An 18976-nucleotide genomic window follows, 5' to 3' on the forward strand; every position below is an offset into this window, starting at 1 on the left:
CCGCCTTCGCCCTTCAGTGGCCGGGATAGGCTCCGGCACCCCCGCGACCCCGAAAGGGAAGAAGCGGTCAAGAAGATGGATGGATGGAAGGTTCTGAAGATGGAAGGACAGCATCTTACAGCTTCTTACAAACACTATAGAGATAAATCTGTTACCACAATGAACAAGTCCATTTTCATCACCTCAGGAAATCATTTGCATTAATTGCATGAATTGTACTCAATCCTTTACAAAATATTGAGCAGGAACTTAAGTCAGAAAGTAAATCCACCATCCATTCATTTTCTAAACCTGGTTTACTCCCAGTTGGAGTCTTTGAGAGGATGTAGGCTACCCAACTACTGACAGCATTAAAAGTGGGCTCATCTGGACCCCACAAGACAGCGCCCTGAACCTTTTTTTTCCAAGTTTTCTTTTTTTTTTTTTTTTTTTTTTAAAGTTTTCACTGGTGTCCGTGGCAGACATCAAATCCCGTCCACCTTTGTCATGTGAGAGATCACACATCAATGTAAGGGTGGGGTCATCTGGACCCATAAGAGAGAATGAGGGTTAATGCACACAGCTTTGCTTTACCCTACTTAAGCTTATAAGAAATACACATTCTATTTTTAAAAGAGTCACATAACTTCTTGAGATATAAAAAAGCAATGAGTACAAATCTTTAATTTAAAACAAAACAAAGATACAATCCAATCAATCTTTTTAAACATGTTTTACAGCTCTGTTCACAGCAGTAGATTGAGGATCTTTGGTGAAAAAAATAAACACTAATCTATCAAATGACATTACTTTAAAAATTAGATTTTTCCACAAAACAGCAAAATGAAGTTTGGCCATGGAAACATTTCATACTAGTAGGCAAACATAAAATTCTTCAAGTTAAGCATGGGCTGCTGAGAGGTTTCTGTCATGCACTGAATGAAGACATATTATGAGAAACATCTGAAGACTTCAACCCTGAGGTGCACAGATCAGAGGCCCCCCGCGACGAGCGAGCAGAATAGATGTGCTTTTTACTAAAGCACCAAATGTCTGAACTGATCTCCATGAAATGGCTCCTGAATTTCACCCCAACAAAGGCATAGAGAATGGGATTGAGACAACAGTGCAGGTAGGCTACGCTCTTAGAAACATTCAGAACATAGAGTTTGGTCTTTTCTACCTCACAGCTTCTCTCCTTGAATAGAGACATGGTGTGGATCAACAAAGTCACATTGTAGGGAAGATGGCAGAGGAGAAAAGCAACCACAACTGCCACAATGACCTTGATGGCCTTGTGCCTCTGGGTCCTCTGGGCTCTCAACAAGCTGTATGCAATGCAGGAGTAGCAAAATCCCATAACCAGCACAGGCACCAGGAATCCTATGGCCATCTGGAGGCCAGGAACCAGCACTTTCATCAGTTTTGCTGTGTGAGGCTTGTTAAAAGACAGCTGACACTTCATGTTGGATGTCCCAGTAATTGGATCGCTCTCCTCAAAGAGTTCAGTGAAGATCAATGTGGGCAGGGTTAAAGCCAGCGCAGACGCCCAGATTGTTGAGCAGATTAGACGGCTGTAGGTCAGTGCGTGGGAGCGAGACCCAAATGAGCGTCTGGCATGGACTATGGCAACATAACGATCAGCACTTATGCACGCCAGCAACAGTGTGCTGCTGAACAAGTTGATGCTGTAGGCTGACTCTAACATTTTACAGGCCACAATACCCATTGACCAGCCAGCCTGCTCATTGAGTATGATTAGAGGTAGAACAATCACAAAGATCAGGTCTGCCACAGCCAGATTGAAAAGATACACATCTGTCATGGTCTTGCTTCTTTTGTAGAAGAAGTAGGTTATCATCACGAGAAGATTCCCGATGAGGCCAAAAACACAGATGATGGCGTGGAGGGTTGTCTGGGTGACAGCCTCTGCTTGGACAGTACCAAGGTCGCAAAGCTCCTCTGAATCATTTGTAGACTCGTAATTAAAAGTCTCATTTTCCATGTCTTAGGAGAGAAAAAAAAAAAAAAAAAAAAACAACTGTCAGGTAAACAGGGCACAGATTTCCTGAAACAAGTAAGGAGTTGCTCTAAAACATCACAGAAAACACATGGGCTACTTGTGTAAAACAAAATTAGGGATTTATTTTTTCTGCTAAATTTCATTGTTTCGGAAATGTATAACTGCCCAAATAAACCATTTCCCAAATTTCCTATTCAACCATTTTAATAATAAAAAAAAGATTTTATTAATTAGATAGATATGCAGAGGTTTTTGGACTCTTTCGTTTTTTTTCAAAAAGTATTTTTCAATTAATAATTGATAACTGTTCAGACAGATTTAAGCTGTGCGAGTGATTGCAAATATTTCCTTAAGGGTTTTGCTCTGTTGGAGCAGCAAAAACAAGTGCTCTAGTTTGGACTTTTATATCCCACTAAATGACCCATTTTCTGTCCCACAGCACATTGTTAATGCTCGCTCACAGGAAGCAGCATCCTCTGTCCTAAAAATACCTGGTTTGATCTCAGATGGTGATATGATTCTTATCACCGGTGCATGCTGCGCATGTTTGTGCTCACATGTAGGAAGATCAGCTACTCCTGAAATGAGTTCTTGCAGACAAACTTACTTATGTAGAGAAGCTGACTTGCAGTAAATGATCAGCAGTTCAGTGATCAGCAGAAGGAGTTTGAAGGCTTCTAAAAGCCTTAAAGACTTAGCCTTTTGAAAACGAGGCTGAGAGAGAGACTCTTTCATCTCCAACACTTATCAAAATAAGGCAACAAAACTACACTTTGTCATTTAAAGCTATTTTCACTGAAAGTTGAGGTTGTGTTTTGGATTTTTACATTGCATAACTTAAGTGTCAAATGTTTTCTGTCACTTTTCTCAAATATTTCCCAAACGTGCTCCCGGTTGTGCTGCACAACAATCATTCCACAAAGCAAGTGGATGCCAAACCAGTACTTTCTTATTCCTTATATTCATTTGAAACAAATTCATTTATTTAAATTAAAATGAAAAAAATATGATTTAAAAAAGTTTCATGCTAATTCTTTTTATTTAATTTTAAGTGAGACAGCTTATTTTTGATCATGCATTTGAAATAAGTTATTACAAATTATTTTCTTTTCCTTTTAATTCTTACATGCTTCGTTAATTCTGTTCCCTGGTAGTGAAATTAAGGACATAGTTCTTTTAATAAAGAGAGAACTTTGGTTGCCAAATGATCAAGCTTAGAGACCGCAGAAAAGATTCACTTCAACATTATCTATAATTCTTTTTAAGTAGGCTTTTTAATGAAAAAGCAAATATATAAAAGAAATGTACTACTGGAAATTGACACAAATGAGCTGCACAAATTGGGAGAATATTTTAGAAACGTTTTCAGAAAATAGTGATCTTCCTTTTTTACTCATGCCATTGCAGCTTTTTAAAAGTGTGCAAATTCTTCTTTTTTTTACGTGTCCTCATGTCCTAGATCTCTCTGCAAAGGTGAAAAAAAAAAGAACCACTGATATTTCCTCCCCTCTTTACACGCTTAAGATTTAAAACAGAAAAAAATGCAAAAACATACATTTGCTGAAAAAAAAAAAACTGTCTTTGTTGGCCAACATTCCTCCTTATTGAAACACCAGTTCTAAGAAAATAGAACAGAACTGTTGGGCATATCCATCTGTATGTTTCTCCTACTGTGTTATTCTGAAAAAAAGTGTTTACAGAAAATGTTTTGTGTTCAAGGAAGGTTTTTTATTTTGAGAATAATTAACCATTTGGTTAAAATAATTATAAAAAGTATGTGCTCAACAGGAAACAGTAAGTGATCACATTTAGATATGTTATATAATGTAATACATTGTTTTGTATTATCTTCTGGGCTTTTTCAGCTTCTCAGATATCCTTTTTACTGTAAAATTATTCTTTCCAAAATTTCATAGGCCTTAGATAATTAACAGATGACAAAAAACATGTTTAGCAAGAAACAAATTGCACATGCAGCCAAAAGTTAGTGCTCTTTGAAGAGAGTGCATACCTGGCAGAGAGGTCTCTGTTAGCACAAGCGACTGTCCTGGGTCTCCGACCTTGATGTGCAGCAAGTCTCTGTGATCGCTGTGTTCAACTGTGTGTCTGCTCAGAGCTCCACGCTTTAAAAAAAAGAAAACACTTCAAAAGCAGAAGCAGGTTAAAACCCCAATCTCACAGCTTGACTTCTAAGATATGCTTCACTGATGTTCCTTCTTTAGATGTGAAAATACTGCCCATCAACAAACCTCTCTTATCTGACGCTTTGTGTTGTGACTTTCAGGGATGTCACCTCCTCTGCATTTACAGCTTAACAGTTTGTGGTGGAAGCAATGCTTTGATTTTAGTGAGGTTGGCCTGTTTACCCACGCAGTCACATCTTTAATGTTACCAAAGTTCAGACAGGAACTGGTTTCTGAGAAAACCTCTGTGCAATTGGTTCAAATGCTTGACATATTTCACTGTTTCAGTCTTAAAATGGCAGTAACATGATCAGATTCCTCTGACAGGAAGTGTTTCAGTAATTCTTTAATGGAGTTACAAATTTGTATACTCTTATTCTGATCTTTTTTTATTCTTAGTTCTCACCACAACTGAACAAACAACTCAACAAAACAAAAACATTTATCAAATAGAGGAATTGAACACATAAAGCATATTGCCATGTCTTTAAAGACAGAAGGAAGGAGAAAAAAAACAAAACAGTATAATTAATCAGTCACAAAAGTGACTAAATGAGACTTGGAGTTCATCTATATAAATATTGTTTCAATTCAACCTGGGGTATTTATATGTAGCTATATCTTTATAAACATATATATACATTTGCATACATATTAAAATATTAAACAGCCTGTAATTAAGACGTTTAAACAGTCTTTTACTCTATTCCATTTCTCATTGAATATGTCGGTTTCCCTTTGAAGTCTTTCTCCATCACCAATACTTGTTTTGCTTTGTTTTTCCACTTATTTATTGTTGGTGTTTTGATATTTTTCCAATTAAGTGTTTTCATTTTTCTAGCAATTACTAATAGTATATATATGAACTGTCTTTGTTCTTTATTGAAGTTGTTGTTAGGTAACTGGCCAAGCAGAGAAAACAGAGTGTTTTTGAGAATTTCTTCTTTGAATATTTTTGTCTTTAACCTTGATCCTGTATATCTAATAGGCAGACCCAAAACAGGTCATGTTCTTATCTTAAATCCCTTCTTTTCTTGTGATTGAAATACCGTTTGTCTTTCTTTAGTGGTTCTTTTTTCAATGTACTATCCTTGACTTTTGACTTCCCTTAAAAAAAAACATTTCTTCCCTGGCTGCCACTGCTGCCACCTGACCACAAGTGTCAGCTCACGTTTGCACAAATAGTGTGCATGACAGAATGAAATGCTTTACATGTGTGTATTTGTATGACTAAGTATGTGTGTGTGAACTGTGTACATGTTGACATGTTTGTGTGTGAAGATTTTTGGAGCCAACAGGTATGTTTGTAGCATTTGAGTGTGTGTAGACAGGCCCCGCCCCTTTTAGACTAATATTTACACTTGACAGTTTTTAGAATCCTCCAGCAACTTGTTGCTTTATAATTCTGCCCCCCGCCCCATCATCCTATAATTTCCTTAACCCACCCTTTTTTCCCCTTTGTTTTGTGCCCCCCACACCCTGCCTTCTCTAAAATCCCCATTGACTGTATAAGTGGGAACTGGACAGAGTATCCCCTCCCCTCTCCTGTTCCAAACAGGAAGTACCCGCTGGTTGCTAGAAGGCCAAAGTCCCATTGACTTCCATTGAGAAACAGACAGTTATTTCTCAGTCATTTTATATGTCAGAATAATCATTCTTCCTCTGCTGCTTCCTTCTTAACACGTTCTTTTTTTAAGATGTTTTTCTTTATCACAAGTTATTCAAGTTATAAATTGACCAATCAGATGCCTCAGAAAAGCATGTGGCTCCCACTGGCCCTGCCTCCAACATTTGATTGACAGATTCCTCCGAGCCGCGTTTAGTGTGTGTGTGTGGGGGGGGTGGGGACTTCCAACAAGCTAGAAGAAACTCTCCCCTGATTGGTGACAGCAGTTCCTCTAAAAACGTGACTCAGACCGACTCAGACTAATCGCTGTTGAGAGGTGGCAATAGGTTGCAATATAGTGGTAGACGTACCAGGAAGTGACGATTTTGTAAGGACTGCTGGTAAAGCATTTCCTGTGGGGGACCTCAAGGCTTGCTATATCCAGTTCGTACTTATAGAGTCAATGAACATCCCTCTTTATTCTTCTTTTTCAACCGGTCCAACAAGAAATGTATACAAATGTAAATAATAAAAATAAATTTTAGCCTCAAAGGCAAAAGAGGTTTATACAAATATACTCCTCATGTGTCAGAAGATTCACAACCTCCTGCTATAACACTAAAATCAGTCCAACACCTAAAGCCTTCAGCTCTGATCTGTCTGCTCAGCTGCTAGACAGAACAAATAAAAAAAGACATTACTTCAATCAGATTAGTCATTATACCTTTCCTTTTAGATATGAGTATTTCCTTTTTAGGATGCTGGTTAAATGTATGCAACTGCTCAAACTAGTTCCTGTCCTTCCTCGTTCAGACCAGCAGATGAAGCTGTTATTTCACTACATATTGGCCTTCACCACTGCTTGTGAGTTCTTTTTTGTTATGTACTCAATAAATATCTCCCGAGTAGAAAGACATGTATTTTTAGACAGTAGAACATGTGGATAAAATCACTATCATTTCTACACACTGTGTGAAAATGTGCACACCTTCACAATGTGATTCAGGTCACAATCTGTTCAAATCTGTGATAGTGAGCACTTCTTTTATATGATAATCCCTCCCACCTTACGGGTGTGCTATATCAAGATGCTGATTAGACAGCAACCATTATTGCACAGGTGTGCCTTAGACTGTCAACAGCAAAAGACTTCTCTGAAACACTCAGTTGTATCACACAGTATGCCACAGATGTCTCTCGTGGCATACTGTGAGGGAGCGTGCAATTGGCATGCTGACAGAGGGAATGTTCACCAGAGCTCGTGAACTGAATGTCCATTACACTATTATCTCCAAAGGCATTTTAGAGAATTTGGCCGTACATCCAACCACCCTCACAATCACAGACAATGTACATCAGTCCTGGACCTCCACATCCAGCATGTTCACCTCCAAGATCATCTGAGTTGATGATGCACAGCCCAAGTTGCAAGGATGTGTGTACAATTATAGAAGCTGAAAACATCCCAGTTCTTATATGCCCAGCACACTCACCAACATGTCACCCACTGAGCATGTTCAGGATACTGTGGATCAGGGAATACGACAACATGTTCCAGTTACTGCCAGTATCCAGCAACTTTGCACGGGCCACAATCCACCATCTGATGGACTGTATGTGACGATGTGTTGCACTGCATCACACAGTGACGTGCGATGAGGTTCAAGGTGGGTGAGGCACTGACATCATCAGTCAGATTTACAGACACAGGAACTAGGGATACAGATCACTGATGTCTTCCCTCTACCTGTGACCAACAGCTGATATCTGCCGATACTGATATTTGAGTGTCTAACACTAGATTTAGAGATTTTTTTAAAATTATAAATACAATAACCTTCACATTGTCAGGAACAATACAAACATTCATCCAAAATAGAAACTATCAAAATAAAAGTGTAAAATTAGCTTAGCGGCCGTGGTACAGTGGTGGGGCGGTCGGCCCTTGATCGGAAGAATGCAGGTTCAATTCCTGCTTTGCCCTCCTGTGTGTGTCGAAGTGTCCTTGGGCAAGACACTGAACCCCACATTGCCTCTGGTGGAAGGCCAGGGCTCATCAGGAGAGCCACTATCAGTGTGTGAATGTGACTGTAAAGCACTTTGAGCCTTCGAGGAAAGAGCACTATGGAAGTATAGGCCATTTACCATATATATTAGGGGTGTGTATTGGCAAGAGTCTGGCGATATGATTCGTATCCCGATATATCCCAAGACTGAACAACTTTTCACTTTTTTTTAAGAGTATGACTTGAATTGAATCTACCTGAATGTTAATGTCTTTCATTGTAATAAAATGGTCAAATTAATTGTATTTAATGATCACAGCATTAAGCACAGCGACTGTATCTCATAAAAAAAGTTGCTTTACCCAGAAATTCATGCTGGTTTTCTTATGGTAAATAATGAAATATTTCGGGAACAGTCAATATTGTCTGATTTCCACAACAAAATATTTTTCAGTATAAGAAAAAATAAAATTAATGTGCTTTAACTAATACAGTTCTAAAAGCGTGATTGCAAGATTGCTAAATCTAGCATTTAAACAGTTCATTAACCGTGACGTTGCCCATTTATCAGAACGTTGTTTACATCAATCAGATCCATCAGGTCTCTGAACTAGAATCTATAGCTGTGAAATTCAGCAGAACTTCTGCTCGCTTTGCCGACAGCATTTAATGGAGGCTCCGTGCATGACCCGCTGCAGCTCCCAGGTCCCCCATTGGAGATGCATTACCTCCACTCTTCGTGAAAGTAGGCCACCGCTTTCACCGTCACTTCCTGAAACGGCTATTGCCATATTCCAAACGTCTGTAACCCATCTTCAGTGATTGGTCTGAGTCTCTGTGAGTCATAGCTGAGTCATGAATCTAAGTACTGTCGCCAATCTGAAGTGAGTTTATTGTGAGTTCTCTCCTCTTTTCACGCCTTGAAGTCTTTTGCTGTTGAGAGTCTAAGGCACACCTGTGCAATAATGGTTGCTGTCTAATCAGCATCTTGATATAGCACACCCGTAAGGTGGGAGGGATTATCATATAAAAGAAGTGCTCACTATCACAGATTTGAACAGATTGTGACCTGAATCACATTGTGAAGGTGTGTAGAAATGATAGTGATTTTATCCACATGTTCTACTGTCTAAAAATACATGTCTTTCTACTCGGGAGATATTTATTGAGTACATAACAAAAAAGAACTCACAAGCAGTGGTGAAGGCCAATATGTAGTGAAATAACAGCTTCATCTGCTGGTCTGAACGAGGAAGGACAGGAACTAGTTTGAGCAGTTGCATACATTTAACCAGCATCCTAAAAAGGAAATACTCATATCTAAAAGGAAAGGTATAATGACTAATCTGATTGAAGTAATGTCTTTTTTTATTTGTTCTGTCTAGCAGCTGAGCAGACAGATCAGAGCTGAAGGCCTCAGGTGTTGGACTGATTTTAGTGTTATAGCAGGAGGTTGTGAATCTTCTGACACATGAGGAGTATATTTGTATAAACCTCTTTTCCCTTTGAGGCTAAACTTTATTTTTATTATTTACGTTTGTATACATTTCTTGTTGGACCGGTTGAAAAAGAAGAATAATTGACTCTATAAGTACGAACTGGATATAGCAAGAAATTGAGGTCTCCCACAGGAAATGCTTTACCAGCGGTCCTTACAAAATCGTCACTTTGGAGGTGAAGGTGGAAAACAAAAGCAAGACAGTGAAGGATGCTCATAAATTATTAAATAAATATCGTTATACCAACATGTTAAATCGATACAAGTTTCGCCAAATGAAATAACAAGATATATCACCAAATCAATTTTTTCTTACTCCCCTAGTAGAAAATGTTTCAGATCTTTAACAGTAAACATAACGTAGATAACCGGCAACCATTCATGACGTTATTGAGTGGTGGACGTCCAGATTTGAAAACATTATTTTTCCATATCTCTCCACTTGTGGGCCTAAATGTGGAGGTGAAGAAAACATTGCGGTAGGGAAGCAGGTTCGGCCAGAGTTTAGTCTTTCATAAAGGGTGATCTGCTCTTGGACTACAACAACAGGGTTTGTTTCATGCATGCAGACAGAAGAAATCCTCAGGAGAGCAAATTTCTGTGTGTGTATATCTATATATACTGTGTGTGTGTATCTCTATATACAGTGTGTGTGTGGGGGTGGGTGGGGGTGTGTGTGTGTGTGTGTGTGTGTGTGTGTATCTATATATACAGTGTGTGTGTGTATCTATATATACAGTGTGTGTGTGTATATCTATATACTGTGTGTGTGTGTGTTGTGAGGTGAAACATTACTTTTTTTGTGGTTGTATTTGCATGTTTTTGTTTGGGTTTTATGTTGTTTCACCTCTGAGACTGAATCCCAGATTGGACACACCTGGTGCTCAATCACTCACCTGGTGCTCAATCAGCAAGGTGGCCTATAAAGCTGGAACCGGCAGTGAGGAGCGAGCAGAAGAGAAGGGGCAGCTGAGAGCGACTGGAGGAGGCGACGTCACCCAGTGGTTTGCTGTGGCTGGAGGGGTTGCAGCAGAGACAGAGTCCTCTCTGAGACGAGGGACTGCGACGTACACGCAGCGGCAGGGTGAGGAGCCCTGCCAGTGTGTGAGTACCCTTGTCCTGTACAGTGCCCCCCTCACTCTGCAAAGAGTCAGTCCTGTCTGCTCCTCCAAACCTTGGATACTGGCAAGAACTTTATGTTGCAGGTGGGCGTTTGGAGGAGCTACCTGCCACGCTTCTGAGGACAGGATGACAGACATGAAGAGAGGATAAAGACTGGACTGTGGCGGCCTGCAAGATCTCTTCTTTGCCTTTTTATGGACAATTTTCTTTTAGTTATTTATACAAGATTTTATGGGGTTCCCCTCCGTCAGCTTTTATCTTTTTATCTTTTACAAATTTTTACTTTTAAGACTTTTACCTGTTCTGATTTTAACTTTGGCTTGCTGTGAATTGCACGTTTTATTAAATCATAAGTGGACTAACAACCCTCTCTTCCCTAGTTTTTGTGTGGTGCTCTTCCCCTGGTCCTGAATCTATAATTTGTCTGCATTCACTTGCTAGGACCCCCCCATTTGGCAACGGTGGGGGCCCGACATGTGTGTATCTATATATACAGTGTGTGTGTGTGTCTCTATATATACAGTGTGTCTGTGTGTCTCTATATATACAGTGTGTGTGTGTGTGTCTCTATATACAGACGTGGACAAAATTGTTGGTACCCCTCAGTTAAAGGACAAACCCACAATTCTAACTGAAATCCCTCAAAACTTACAAAAGTAACAATAATGTGTATCTATATATACTGTGTGTGGGTGTGTGTGTGTATCTTTGTTCATGACTCTCACTGAAGGCTGTAAGACCTTTGACCAGGAGAATGATGGAGTTCTGCTGCAGAAGAGCTGACCCCACAGTCAGCTGGAACTGAACCCCATTCAGATGTTTTGGGACGAGCTGGACTGCAGAGTGAAGACAAAATTAGGACCAACAAGTGCTGAGAACTCCTTCAGTTGGAAAACCTTTCAGGAAACTTCCTCTGGAAGCTTGTCAGGAGTGAACAGAGCAGCAATCAGAACCACAGAGGCTGCTTTGAATATACTAGAATATCAAACATGATTTCAGTTATTTCCCTTTTTTCAGTTAAGTACATAACTCCACGTGTTCATAGTTTGATGTTTCAGTGATAATCTACATTGTAAATAGTCATGAATATAAAGAAACCCTTAGAATGAGAAGGTGTCTTGCTGTCCTGTCCTCACTGTTTCTGCGTGTTTTAATCTAATTCAGAAGCCTGTCGTTTTGCAGTACTTCTTTTAAAGCAGTGCGTTCACTGGTGTGCGCGCGCGCGGAACAGATGTGGGCTTGTCCCAGACCGCGCGGGAACCCGCTCCGCAGGTCGGCCTGCATGGTGACTCCCCAGCCCCGCCAGCTCTCCTCAGTCTTCATCGTTCGACTCGGTGAGCGCAGACTCCTCCGCCTCACACCATGTCGCTGAGGATCAAGCGCTTATTTCGGTCCAGCTCCTCCGGCAAGGACGGCAAGGAGCCGGGGCGCGCGGAGTCCCGGGACCAGGACGTTTTGGGGGCCCAGCTGCCGGGACCCGCTCCGGGCGGCGCAGGTGACAGCGCCACGCTGCCCCGGGATGCTGAGCTCGTTTCCCCGAAAGGAAAGAAGGGAATCGGGCTGTTGTCGCTCCGGCGGAAGAAGAAGTCCAAGCAGAGTGAAGAGTTCGGGGGGGAGGTGTTCCTGCCTGACCCCGATGAACTGGACCGCTTCAGAAACATGTGAGCTCCAAAACTACTTTCTCAAATGCATGATTACATTTATGCTGTGAAAGCAGGAAAGTTCTGCTGCCCGATTAAAACCTACATTTGTTAGTTAATTTCATATAACCTCAATTTTTATGAAGCAGCTGAAAAAGTCCCAGAGGAGAAGCTGTCTGTTTAGCCTCTGGCTGTTTGTGGATCTCTCTGGGAGCTGAACTCGTTTAGTCATGCAGTTCAACTTGAACACATCAAGTTTAAGAAATGCTGACAGATGATCCAGAGAAGAAGAGGTGGATTGTTGGGGGAGTGAGAGGTTAGATGTCCGTCAGGCCTCCTGGGCACTTCTTGTTGACAGTTGACCCCTGACCCCTTTGGTCCTTTCCTGGACTTTTTGCTGACATTGTGCAGCCCTGCATTAAGGACTGATATTCCTGTGAGTCACTCTGGTAACAAGCATTTTTAAAACAAGTCAAGCATTTATTAAAACTAGTCTTTCAGCGAAACAGACATCCTTTAAATACCTTTTCATTTTAGGATCCAGCTGGATGTTTTGCATCTAAAGTAAAACGATGTGCAGTATCTTGTTGAAATGTTCTCGTCTTTCATGTGATGCTTGAAGCTTTGTTTTAACAGGTGAAGGATGTGGTTCAGAACAGCAGCTGGATGAGTCAGTTGGTTAAGTGCCGAATGGCACACGGGAAATCAGGGTTTGATTCCCAGGGTGTGGAAAGAGCTTAATTCAGTGTGGGTCTTTAGGCAACACCTTTTGTGCTTCTGTCTAACTGTGCAGCCATAAGAGGGCCTAAGTCCAGGACTACATAAAAATTACTGCCAAACTGCCCGTGTGAAAAGAAGGCTACTTTGTTGCGGCAACCCCTTCAGCAGGGGTCAAAATCCAAAACGCACCTTAGGTCGCAGGCCGAACAGGATAAACATTTACAAACACTCTAAAACTACATTTTAAAAACTTAATAACTGTAACTTTTTAACATAACTTTGAACTATATATATAGCATTACCTGTGATTATGCTAGTGTGAATGCTGTAAGCTGAAATTTCCTGTTGGAGATGCTAGCTGAAATCACTGAAACTAATAGCTGAAAATGCTGAAGCTGATAGCCAGCTAAAATATTAGCTAAATCCCAAATTAGCTTAAAAAAACAAACAAAAAAAAGTTTAGGTTAGACCAAACTACTAGCATGCAGCTGAAAAAAATAGTTAAACTTCAAAATAGGCTAAAAAACTGAAAAAGCCTAAATTAACCAAAATAGCTAGCATGCACCTGAAATATTAGCTAAACTCCAAAATAGCCCAAAAGATCTTAGCAAATGCCAAAATAGTCCAAAAAACTAGAAGAATGCCAATTTTTACAAATATAAATAATAAAAAGGCAGGAATATTATTCCAGGATAAAACAACTTAAACCTTAAATAACTTTCAATATTTTACTCTCCATAAATTTTATATTTTGTCAGAATTATAAAAAGTAGAAATAAGCACAAGATAACATCGGGCCATTAATAACAATAAAATGAGCTGGAGGGCCGGATCTGGTCCCCGGGCCTTGACTTTGACACGTGTGCCCTAAAGAGATGAGCTGTACGGTGAACAACAGCATTGTGGTTTCAGTGAACCCCAGAGTAATGCTGCTTACAGAGTCGTGTCCAGTTTAAGTGATGGATTGTTACACTGCACATGACCTGGACTCATAATCTTAACTATTTTTCTGCTCGTTTTTGTCATTTCATGTTTTATTTTGTCTTTGGTCTAATTATTAAAAACTTAGTTACCTGTAAAGTGAGTTTAGTGGAAGGTGTTTGTGAGATGAGCGGTGCCGTCTTGTACTGCTTTTGTTATTACAGGTTCGTTGACAGGGACATCCACTGCCAGTTAAAGAGAACTGAAAACCTGCTGTGCAGGTGTAGTTTCCGTGTCACCTTCAATCGAATGTGACTCAGTCAATATGGAGTTTTACTTTGTGATCTGCATCAGTGACTGGATAAAAACAAATGAAAATGACAGCAAATATTAAAGTTGAAAGCATTCAAGGCTGTCATATGAATTCTCTGACGAGAGAGAATGTCGTTGGTCATTAGAATTTCAGCTGTGCAGGTGCCTTTTCATACAGAAAACCATACAGAGGGTCAAGCCCACAGGGATCTGTATGTTCAGTGACATTTACTCCAGTCTATTAATCAGTAACAAATAAAAGAACTTTTCTTTGCTTTCTTCACAACAATCTTTTTAATGACCAGACTTAAAGAAGACCGAAGAACTGCCCAGAATTAAAGTCTGTTATCGGCTGAACTGAGGTTTTTTTTAGTTTATTTAAAATGTGATTTTTGTAAAGATGTGGAGAGAATGTCTTTCCTTAGTTTGTATTATCTGACACCATATTGACGGAGATGGGGGTTTTGTATTCACCATCACAAAAGAGGAGCATGAGTAGAGCTGTGACAGTCATCAAAGTTCAGCTGATCCATGGCAGTGTTGCTTCAGGACAAGGATACCTGGCTCTACCTTTTCTGAATTTGACCTGGACTTCTCCACACATGTAACTAAGGATTTCACCTGACACTGCCTCAAAACAAAACCGCGGCTGATCGCTGCAGCACTTAGAAACAAAAGAACAGCTTTGGTGTTTGTTTTTGTGTATTGATAGCTAAGATTACAGGGAATACAGAATGTAGAGCATCTTGTCTGGTGAAAGATAGTGCATTGTTGGACAGTGATCCAATCAGAGGAAATAGATGAACTATCAACACTTCAGAGGATGTAGATCCCTCTCTCACATCTGTGCAGTGGAATCACTGATGATCAATCATGCTTTACTCCCATCAACTCAACCTGGCTTGGTTACTGTTTGAAACTGCACTCATTCTGACTCAAGCTGTACAGACTAAGCTTTTGCTAATTAAAATATACATTTTAATTGATTCATTTATTAATGTTTACAAATGAATGTTCATTGAGCTTTTAAACAATCTGCATGAATATTTGTTTTTTCAGTAATTTGCTTTAAACTCAGGTCCTGTCAAATTAGTTTAATTTGTGGACCTCAAAATAAGAAGTTAAGGTTAGCAGAAAGACACTTTTGAGGATTTTAACATTAGTCATACAAAGATGAAGAACAAAAAAGACTTCCTGGATTGGAAAGGTACAGTAGTCTGTGGTGTCACTCTTTCATCCACTGCACATATCAGTGCACACATTTTGGAGGAATCTGATAATATGTTATGTTCAAATATTTGATGTCAAACATTGTTATGCATCAGGGAAATTATACCTGAAGGGTAATAGAGAATCCAGCATGCAATAACAAGAGCCTCACAGTGAAGCCTATTTTTTAAATGACAGTTTCATTAATGGGTAATGGCTTATACTTTTATCGTGTTGCTACCCAATCTGTAATGGCTACCACATCGGTCTCTATACGCGATCTGAAACGGCCTCTTTGTGGTCAACATGGCAGTGTCAGCTAAAGAATTTAATTTAGAATGTCATCTGTAATTCATAAACTTTTTGACTGTTTCTTGTTTCAATATTGTAAAACATTGTTAAATCATTAAAATTAAAAAAAATATAAAAAAATAAAATCAGTGCCCAGTAACATTTCTGATAGTTTTGCCTCCTTTACGATTTTCCAAGTCATTTAAAAAGCAGAAAACTCTGTGATCACACAAATGTATGTTTCCCTGAACAATGGAGAGTTTCCCTCGACTGAATTACAGCGCCAAAAAATAAAAGAACGTTACCTAAAGGTAAACCGTATCATCCTTTGTTGCTGTTGTCACAGACCATGAAAATCTCAACAATGTGTGATAGAACCTCACGGCTAGGAGTCATTCTCTCTGATCGTTTGTTTTTTATATGTTAGCAATGAGAAAAGAGGAGAAGTCAGGGCATTTCACTCAGAGGAGATGCCTCGGGCTACTGCAGCTGCTTTTGCTGTGTCCGTTTGAATGAAATTAATGAAGTATTGGGAAGTGGTGGTCCCCTCAGGCTAGCATAATTTAAATCAATTGTCCGTTCAAGTCGCATTGAATTCACATCAAATTCAAGCAAATCCCCTTTGTTCTGTCAAGCGCTAAAGTAACAGCTTCATGTTTATCTTAAAGTCTGTTCACCTGAAGCTCCCGCTGCGTGTGGGAACTGGTGTCAAGCCAGCACGCTCTCGCTAAACTGCTGTCAAGTGAGCCCTCTCTGGAATACGGCGTGCGACTTTAATACAATCATTATGGTGGCAGCAAGAAAGGCTTCATTTCAAAGAAAGAGTAAAGGGTACCTCCTTGTTTCCACAGAACCATTTCACTTCTCACTCATAGTATCCTTTCATGTACTCTTACCCTCAAAGTTTCACTCTAATCTGGTGTAGTATTTTGTAGTACTGCCCTGTTAAAATTGGGTACTTAAGCGAAAAAATACTACAATTTTAAAATACTCATAAAATGAAAACTCCTAGTTTCCACAGAATCATTTCACTTCTCACTTAGAGTATCCCTTCTTGTTATGTCACCCACAAAGTTTCAGCCAGATCTGATGTGGTATTTTGTAGTACTGCTCAACTGAAATTGTGTACTTAAGCGAAAAAATACTACAATTTTAAAATACCTGTAAAATGAAAACTCCTAGTTTCCACAGAGTCATTTCACTTCTCACTTACAGTATACCTTCTTGTTATTTCACCCACAAAGTTTCACTCAGATCTGATGTGGTATTTTGTAGTACTGCTCAACTGAAATTGTGTACTTGAGCGAAAAAAAGTACACTTTTAAAATACCTGTAAAATGAAAACTCCTAGTTTCCACAGAATCATTTCACTTCTCACTTATAGTATACCTTCTTGTCATGTCACCCACAAAGTTTCAGCCAGATCTGATGTGGTATTTTGTATTACTGCCCTGTTGAAATTGTGTACTTAAGCGAAAAAATACTACACTTTTAAAATACTCATAAAATGAAAACTCCTAGTTTCCACAGAACAATTTCACTTCTCACTTATAGTATCTTTTCATGTACTCTTACCCTCAAAGTTTCACTCTAATCTGGTGTAGTATTTTGTAGTACTGCCCTGTTGAAATTGTGTATTTAAGCGAAAAAAACTACAGTTTTTAAATACCTGTAAAATGAAAACTCCTACTTTCCACAGAATCATTTCACTTCTCACTTAGAGTATCCCTTCTTGTTATTTCACCCACAAAGTTTCAGCAAGATCTGATGTGGTATTTTGTAGTACTGCCCTGTTGAAATTGTGTATTTAAGCGAAAAAATTATTTTTTTTTAATTACTCATAATATAAAAACTCCTAGTTTCCAAGGAGTCATTTAACTTATCACTTAGATTATATCAGGCTGAAACTGTGTGGAAAATAGGAGTTTTCATTCTATGAGTATTTTAAAACTGTTGTTTTTTTTTTCGCTTTAATACCCAATTTTAAAAGGGCTGTACTACAAAATACCACATCAGATCTGAGTGAAACTTTGTGGGTGACATAACAAGAAGGTATACTGTAAGTGAGAAGTGAAATGACTCTGTGGAAACTAGGAGTTTTCATTTAACAGGTATTTTAAAATCGTACTTTTTTTCGCTTAAGTACACAATTTCAACAGGGCAGTACTTCAAAATACCACATCAGATCTGGTTGAAACTTTGTGGGTGACATGGCAAGAAGGTATGCTATAAGTGAGAAGTGAAATGATTCTGTGGAAACTAGGAGTTTTCATTTTACAGGTATTTTAAAATTGTAGTATTTTTTCGCTTAAGTACACAATTTCAACAGGGCAGTACTACAAAATACCACATCAGATCTGGCTGAAACTTTGTGGGTGACATGACAAGAAGGTATACTATAAGTGAGAAGTGAAATGATTCTGTGGAAACACGGAGTTTTCATTTTATGAGTATTTTAAAATTGTAGTATTTTTTTGCTTAAGTACCCAATTTTAACAGGGCAGTACTACAAAATACTACACCAGATTAGAGTGAAACTTTGAGGGTAAGAGTACATGAAAGGATACTATGAGTGAGAAGTGAAATGGTTCTGTGGAAACAAGGAGGTACCCTTTACTCTTTCTTTGAAATGAAGCCTTTCTTGCTGCTACCGTAATGATTGTATTAAAGTCGCACGCCGTATTCCAGAGAGGGCTCACTTGACAGCAGTTTAGCGAGAGCGTGCTGGCTTGACACCAGTGTGTGGGAGGAGCTTCCGTCTATTGCCGCGGGTCGATAGAAATCAGGTTTATTTAATTTTAGAGCTGAATAAAAGCATCAGTACATGTTTCCATTTCTGGATTTAAAGAATCTCCCAGTTAAGAGCAGCAGCTGTCTCGCACAGGAAAAAGCTGCTCCGTAACAGACTCACCGGTGCCGTCAGCGGACAATTGTATGGCAAGCCAAAGAGACCAAAAATCACCAGGAAAAGCGAGCATGGCAGCACCACATTTTACAGATAACAATTATTATTTTGAATAATTAAATGTTCCCACAGTTAGTTTCAATGAAACAATTTAACTGTTTTATTTATAATTTAATTTGGACATTAGGGGGGTGGGACAAGAACATTTGCATTTTAGGGGAACTCCAGATAGATTTGGTATTTTTAACACTATTTTTAAGCATTCTTTTCTTTCAGTTTTTGTAGATTTGGTCTCAAGACATGTAAATGTAATTAGAAACTACATGTTTTAGCATTTTGTTTGTGTTCAAAGTTTAAAGATGTTTTGTTTTAATAAATAGGCCTCAATGACCAAATGTTTTGATGATACATATATAAATATTGTGTATGTGAAGTACTTTATATGCTTATTAAATATAGAACTTGAAGTGTTTCCAAAAATGTAGCCACGAGGGGGCCCAAGCCAGGGTCTCATTGTGCCGGTCCCAAGCCCGGATAAATACAGAGGGTTGTGTCAGGAAG

At 39.2% G+C, this 18976-nt stretch overlaps 2 protein-coding genes across 2 annotated transcripts in view; one reads left to right on the forward strand and one right to left on the reverse strand.

Annotated features, from left to right (window-relative positions):
* Positions 1–233: 233 nt before the first annotated feature.
* ccr6b (chemokine (C-C motif) receptor 6b) lies at positions 234–2576 on the reverse strand. The gene has a single exon (XM_024261198.2). It carries the CDS (start codon positions 1982–1984, stop codon positions 908–910), a length of 1077 nt encoding a protein of 358 aa, XP_024116966.1. The 5' UTR covers positions 1985–2576; the 3' UTR covers positions 234–907.
* A 9134-nt stretch (positions 2577–11710) lies between these two features.
* The window catches only part of crybg1a (crystallin beta-gamma domain containing 1a), a 74490-nt gene continuing 67224 nt past the window's right edge, over positions 11711–18976 (forward strand). The window contains exon 1 of the mRNA XM_024261208.2: positions 11711–12078. Within this exon, the coding sequence (XP_024116976.1) occupies positions 11780–12078 (299 nt within the window). The 5' untranslated portion in view covers positions 11711–11779. The remainder of the gene's footprint in view (positions 12079–18976) is intronic.

The sequence above is a fragment of the Oryzias melastigma genome, unplaced genomic scaffold (assembly GCF_002922805.2).
Source record: "Oryzias melastigma strain HK-1 unplaced genomic scaffold, ASM292280v2 sc00184, whole genome shotgun sequence".
Taxonomy (NCBI): domain Eukaryota; kingdom Metazoa; phylum Chordata; class Actinopteri; order Beloniformes; family Adrianichthyidae; genus Oryzias; species Oryzias melastigma.

Excerpts from the sequence above, each read along its gene's own strand:
- ccr6b (XM_024261198.2), bottom strand. The coding sequence starts at position 1,984 with ATGGAAAATGAGACTTTTAATTACGAGTCTACAAATGATTCAGAGGAG.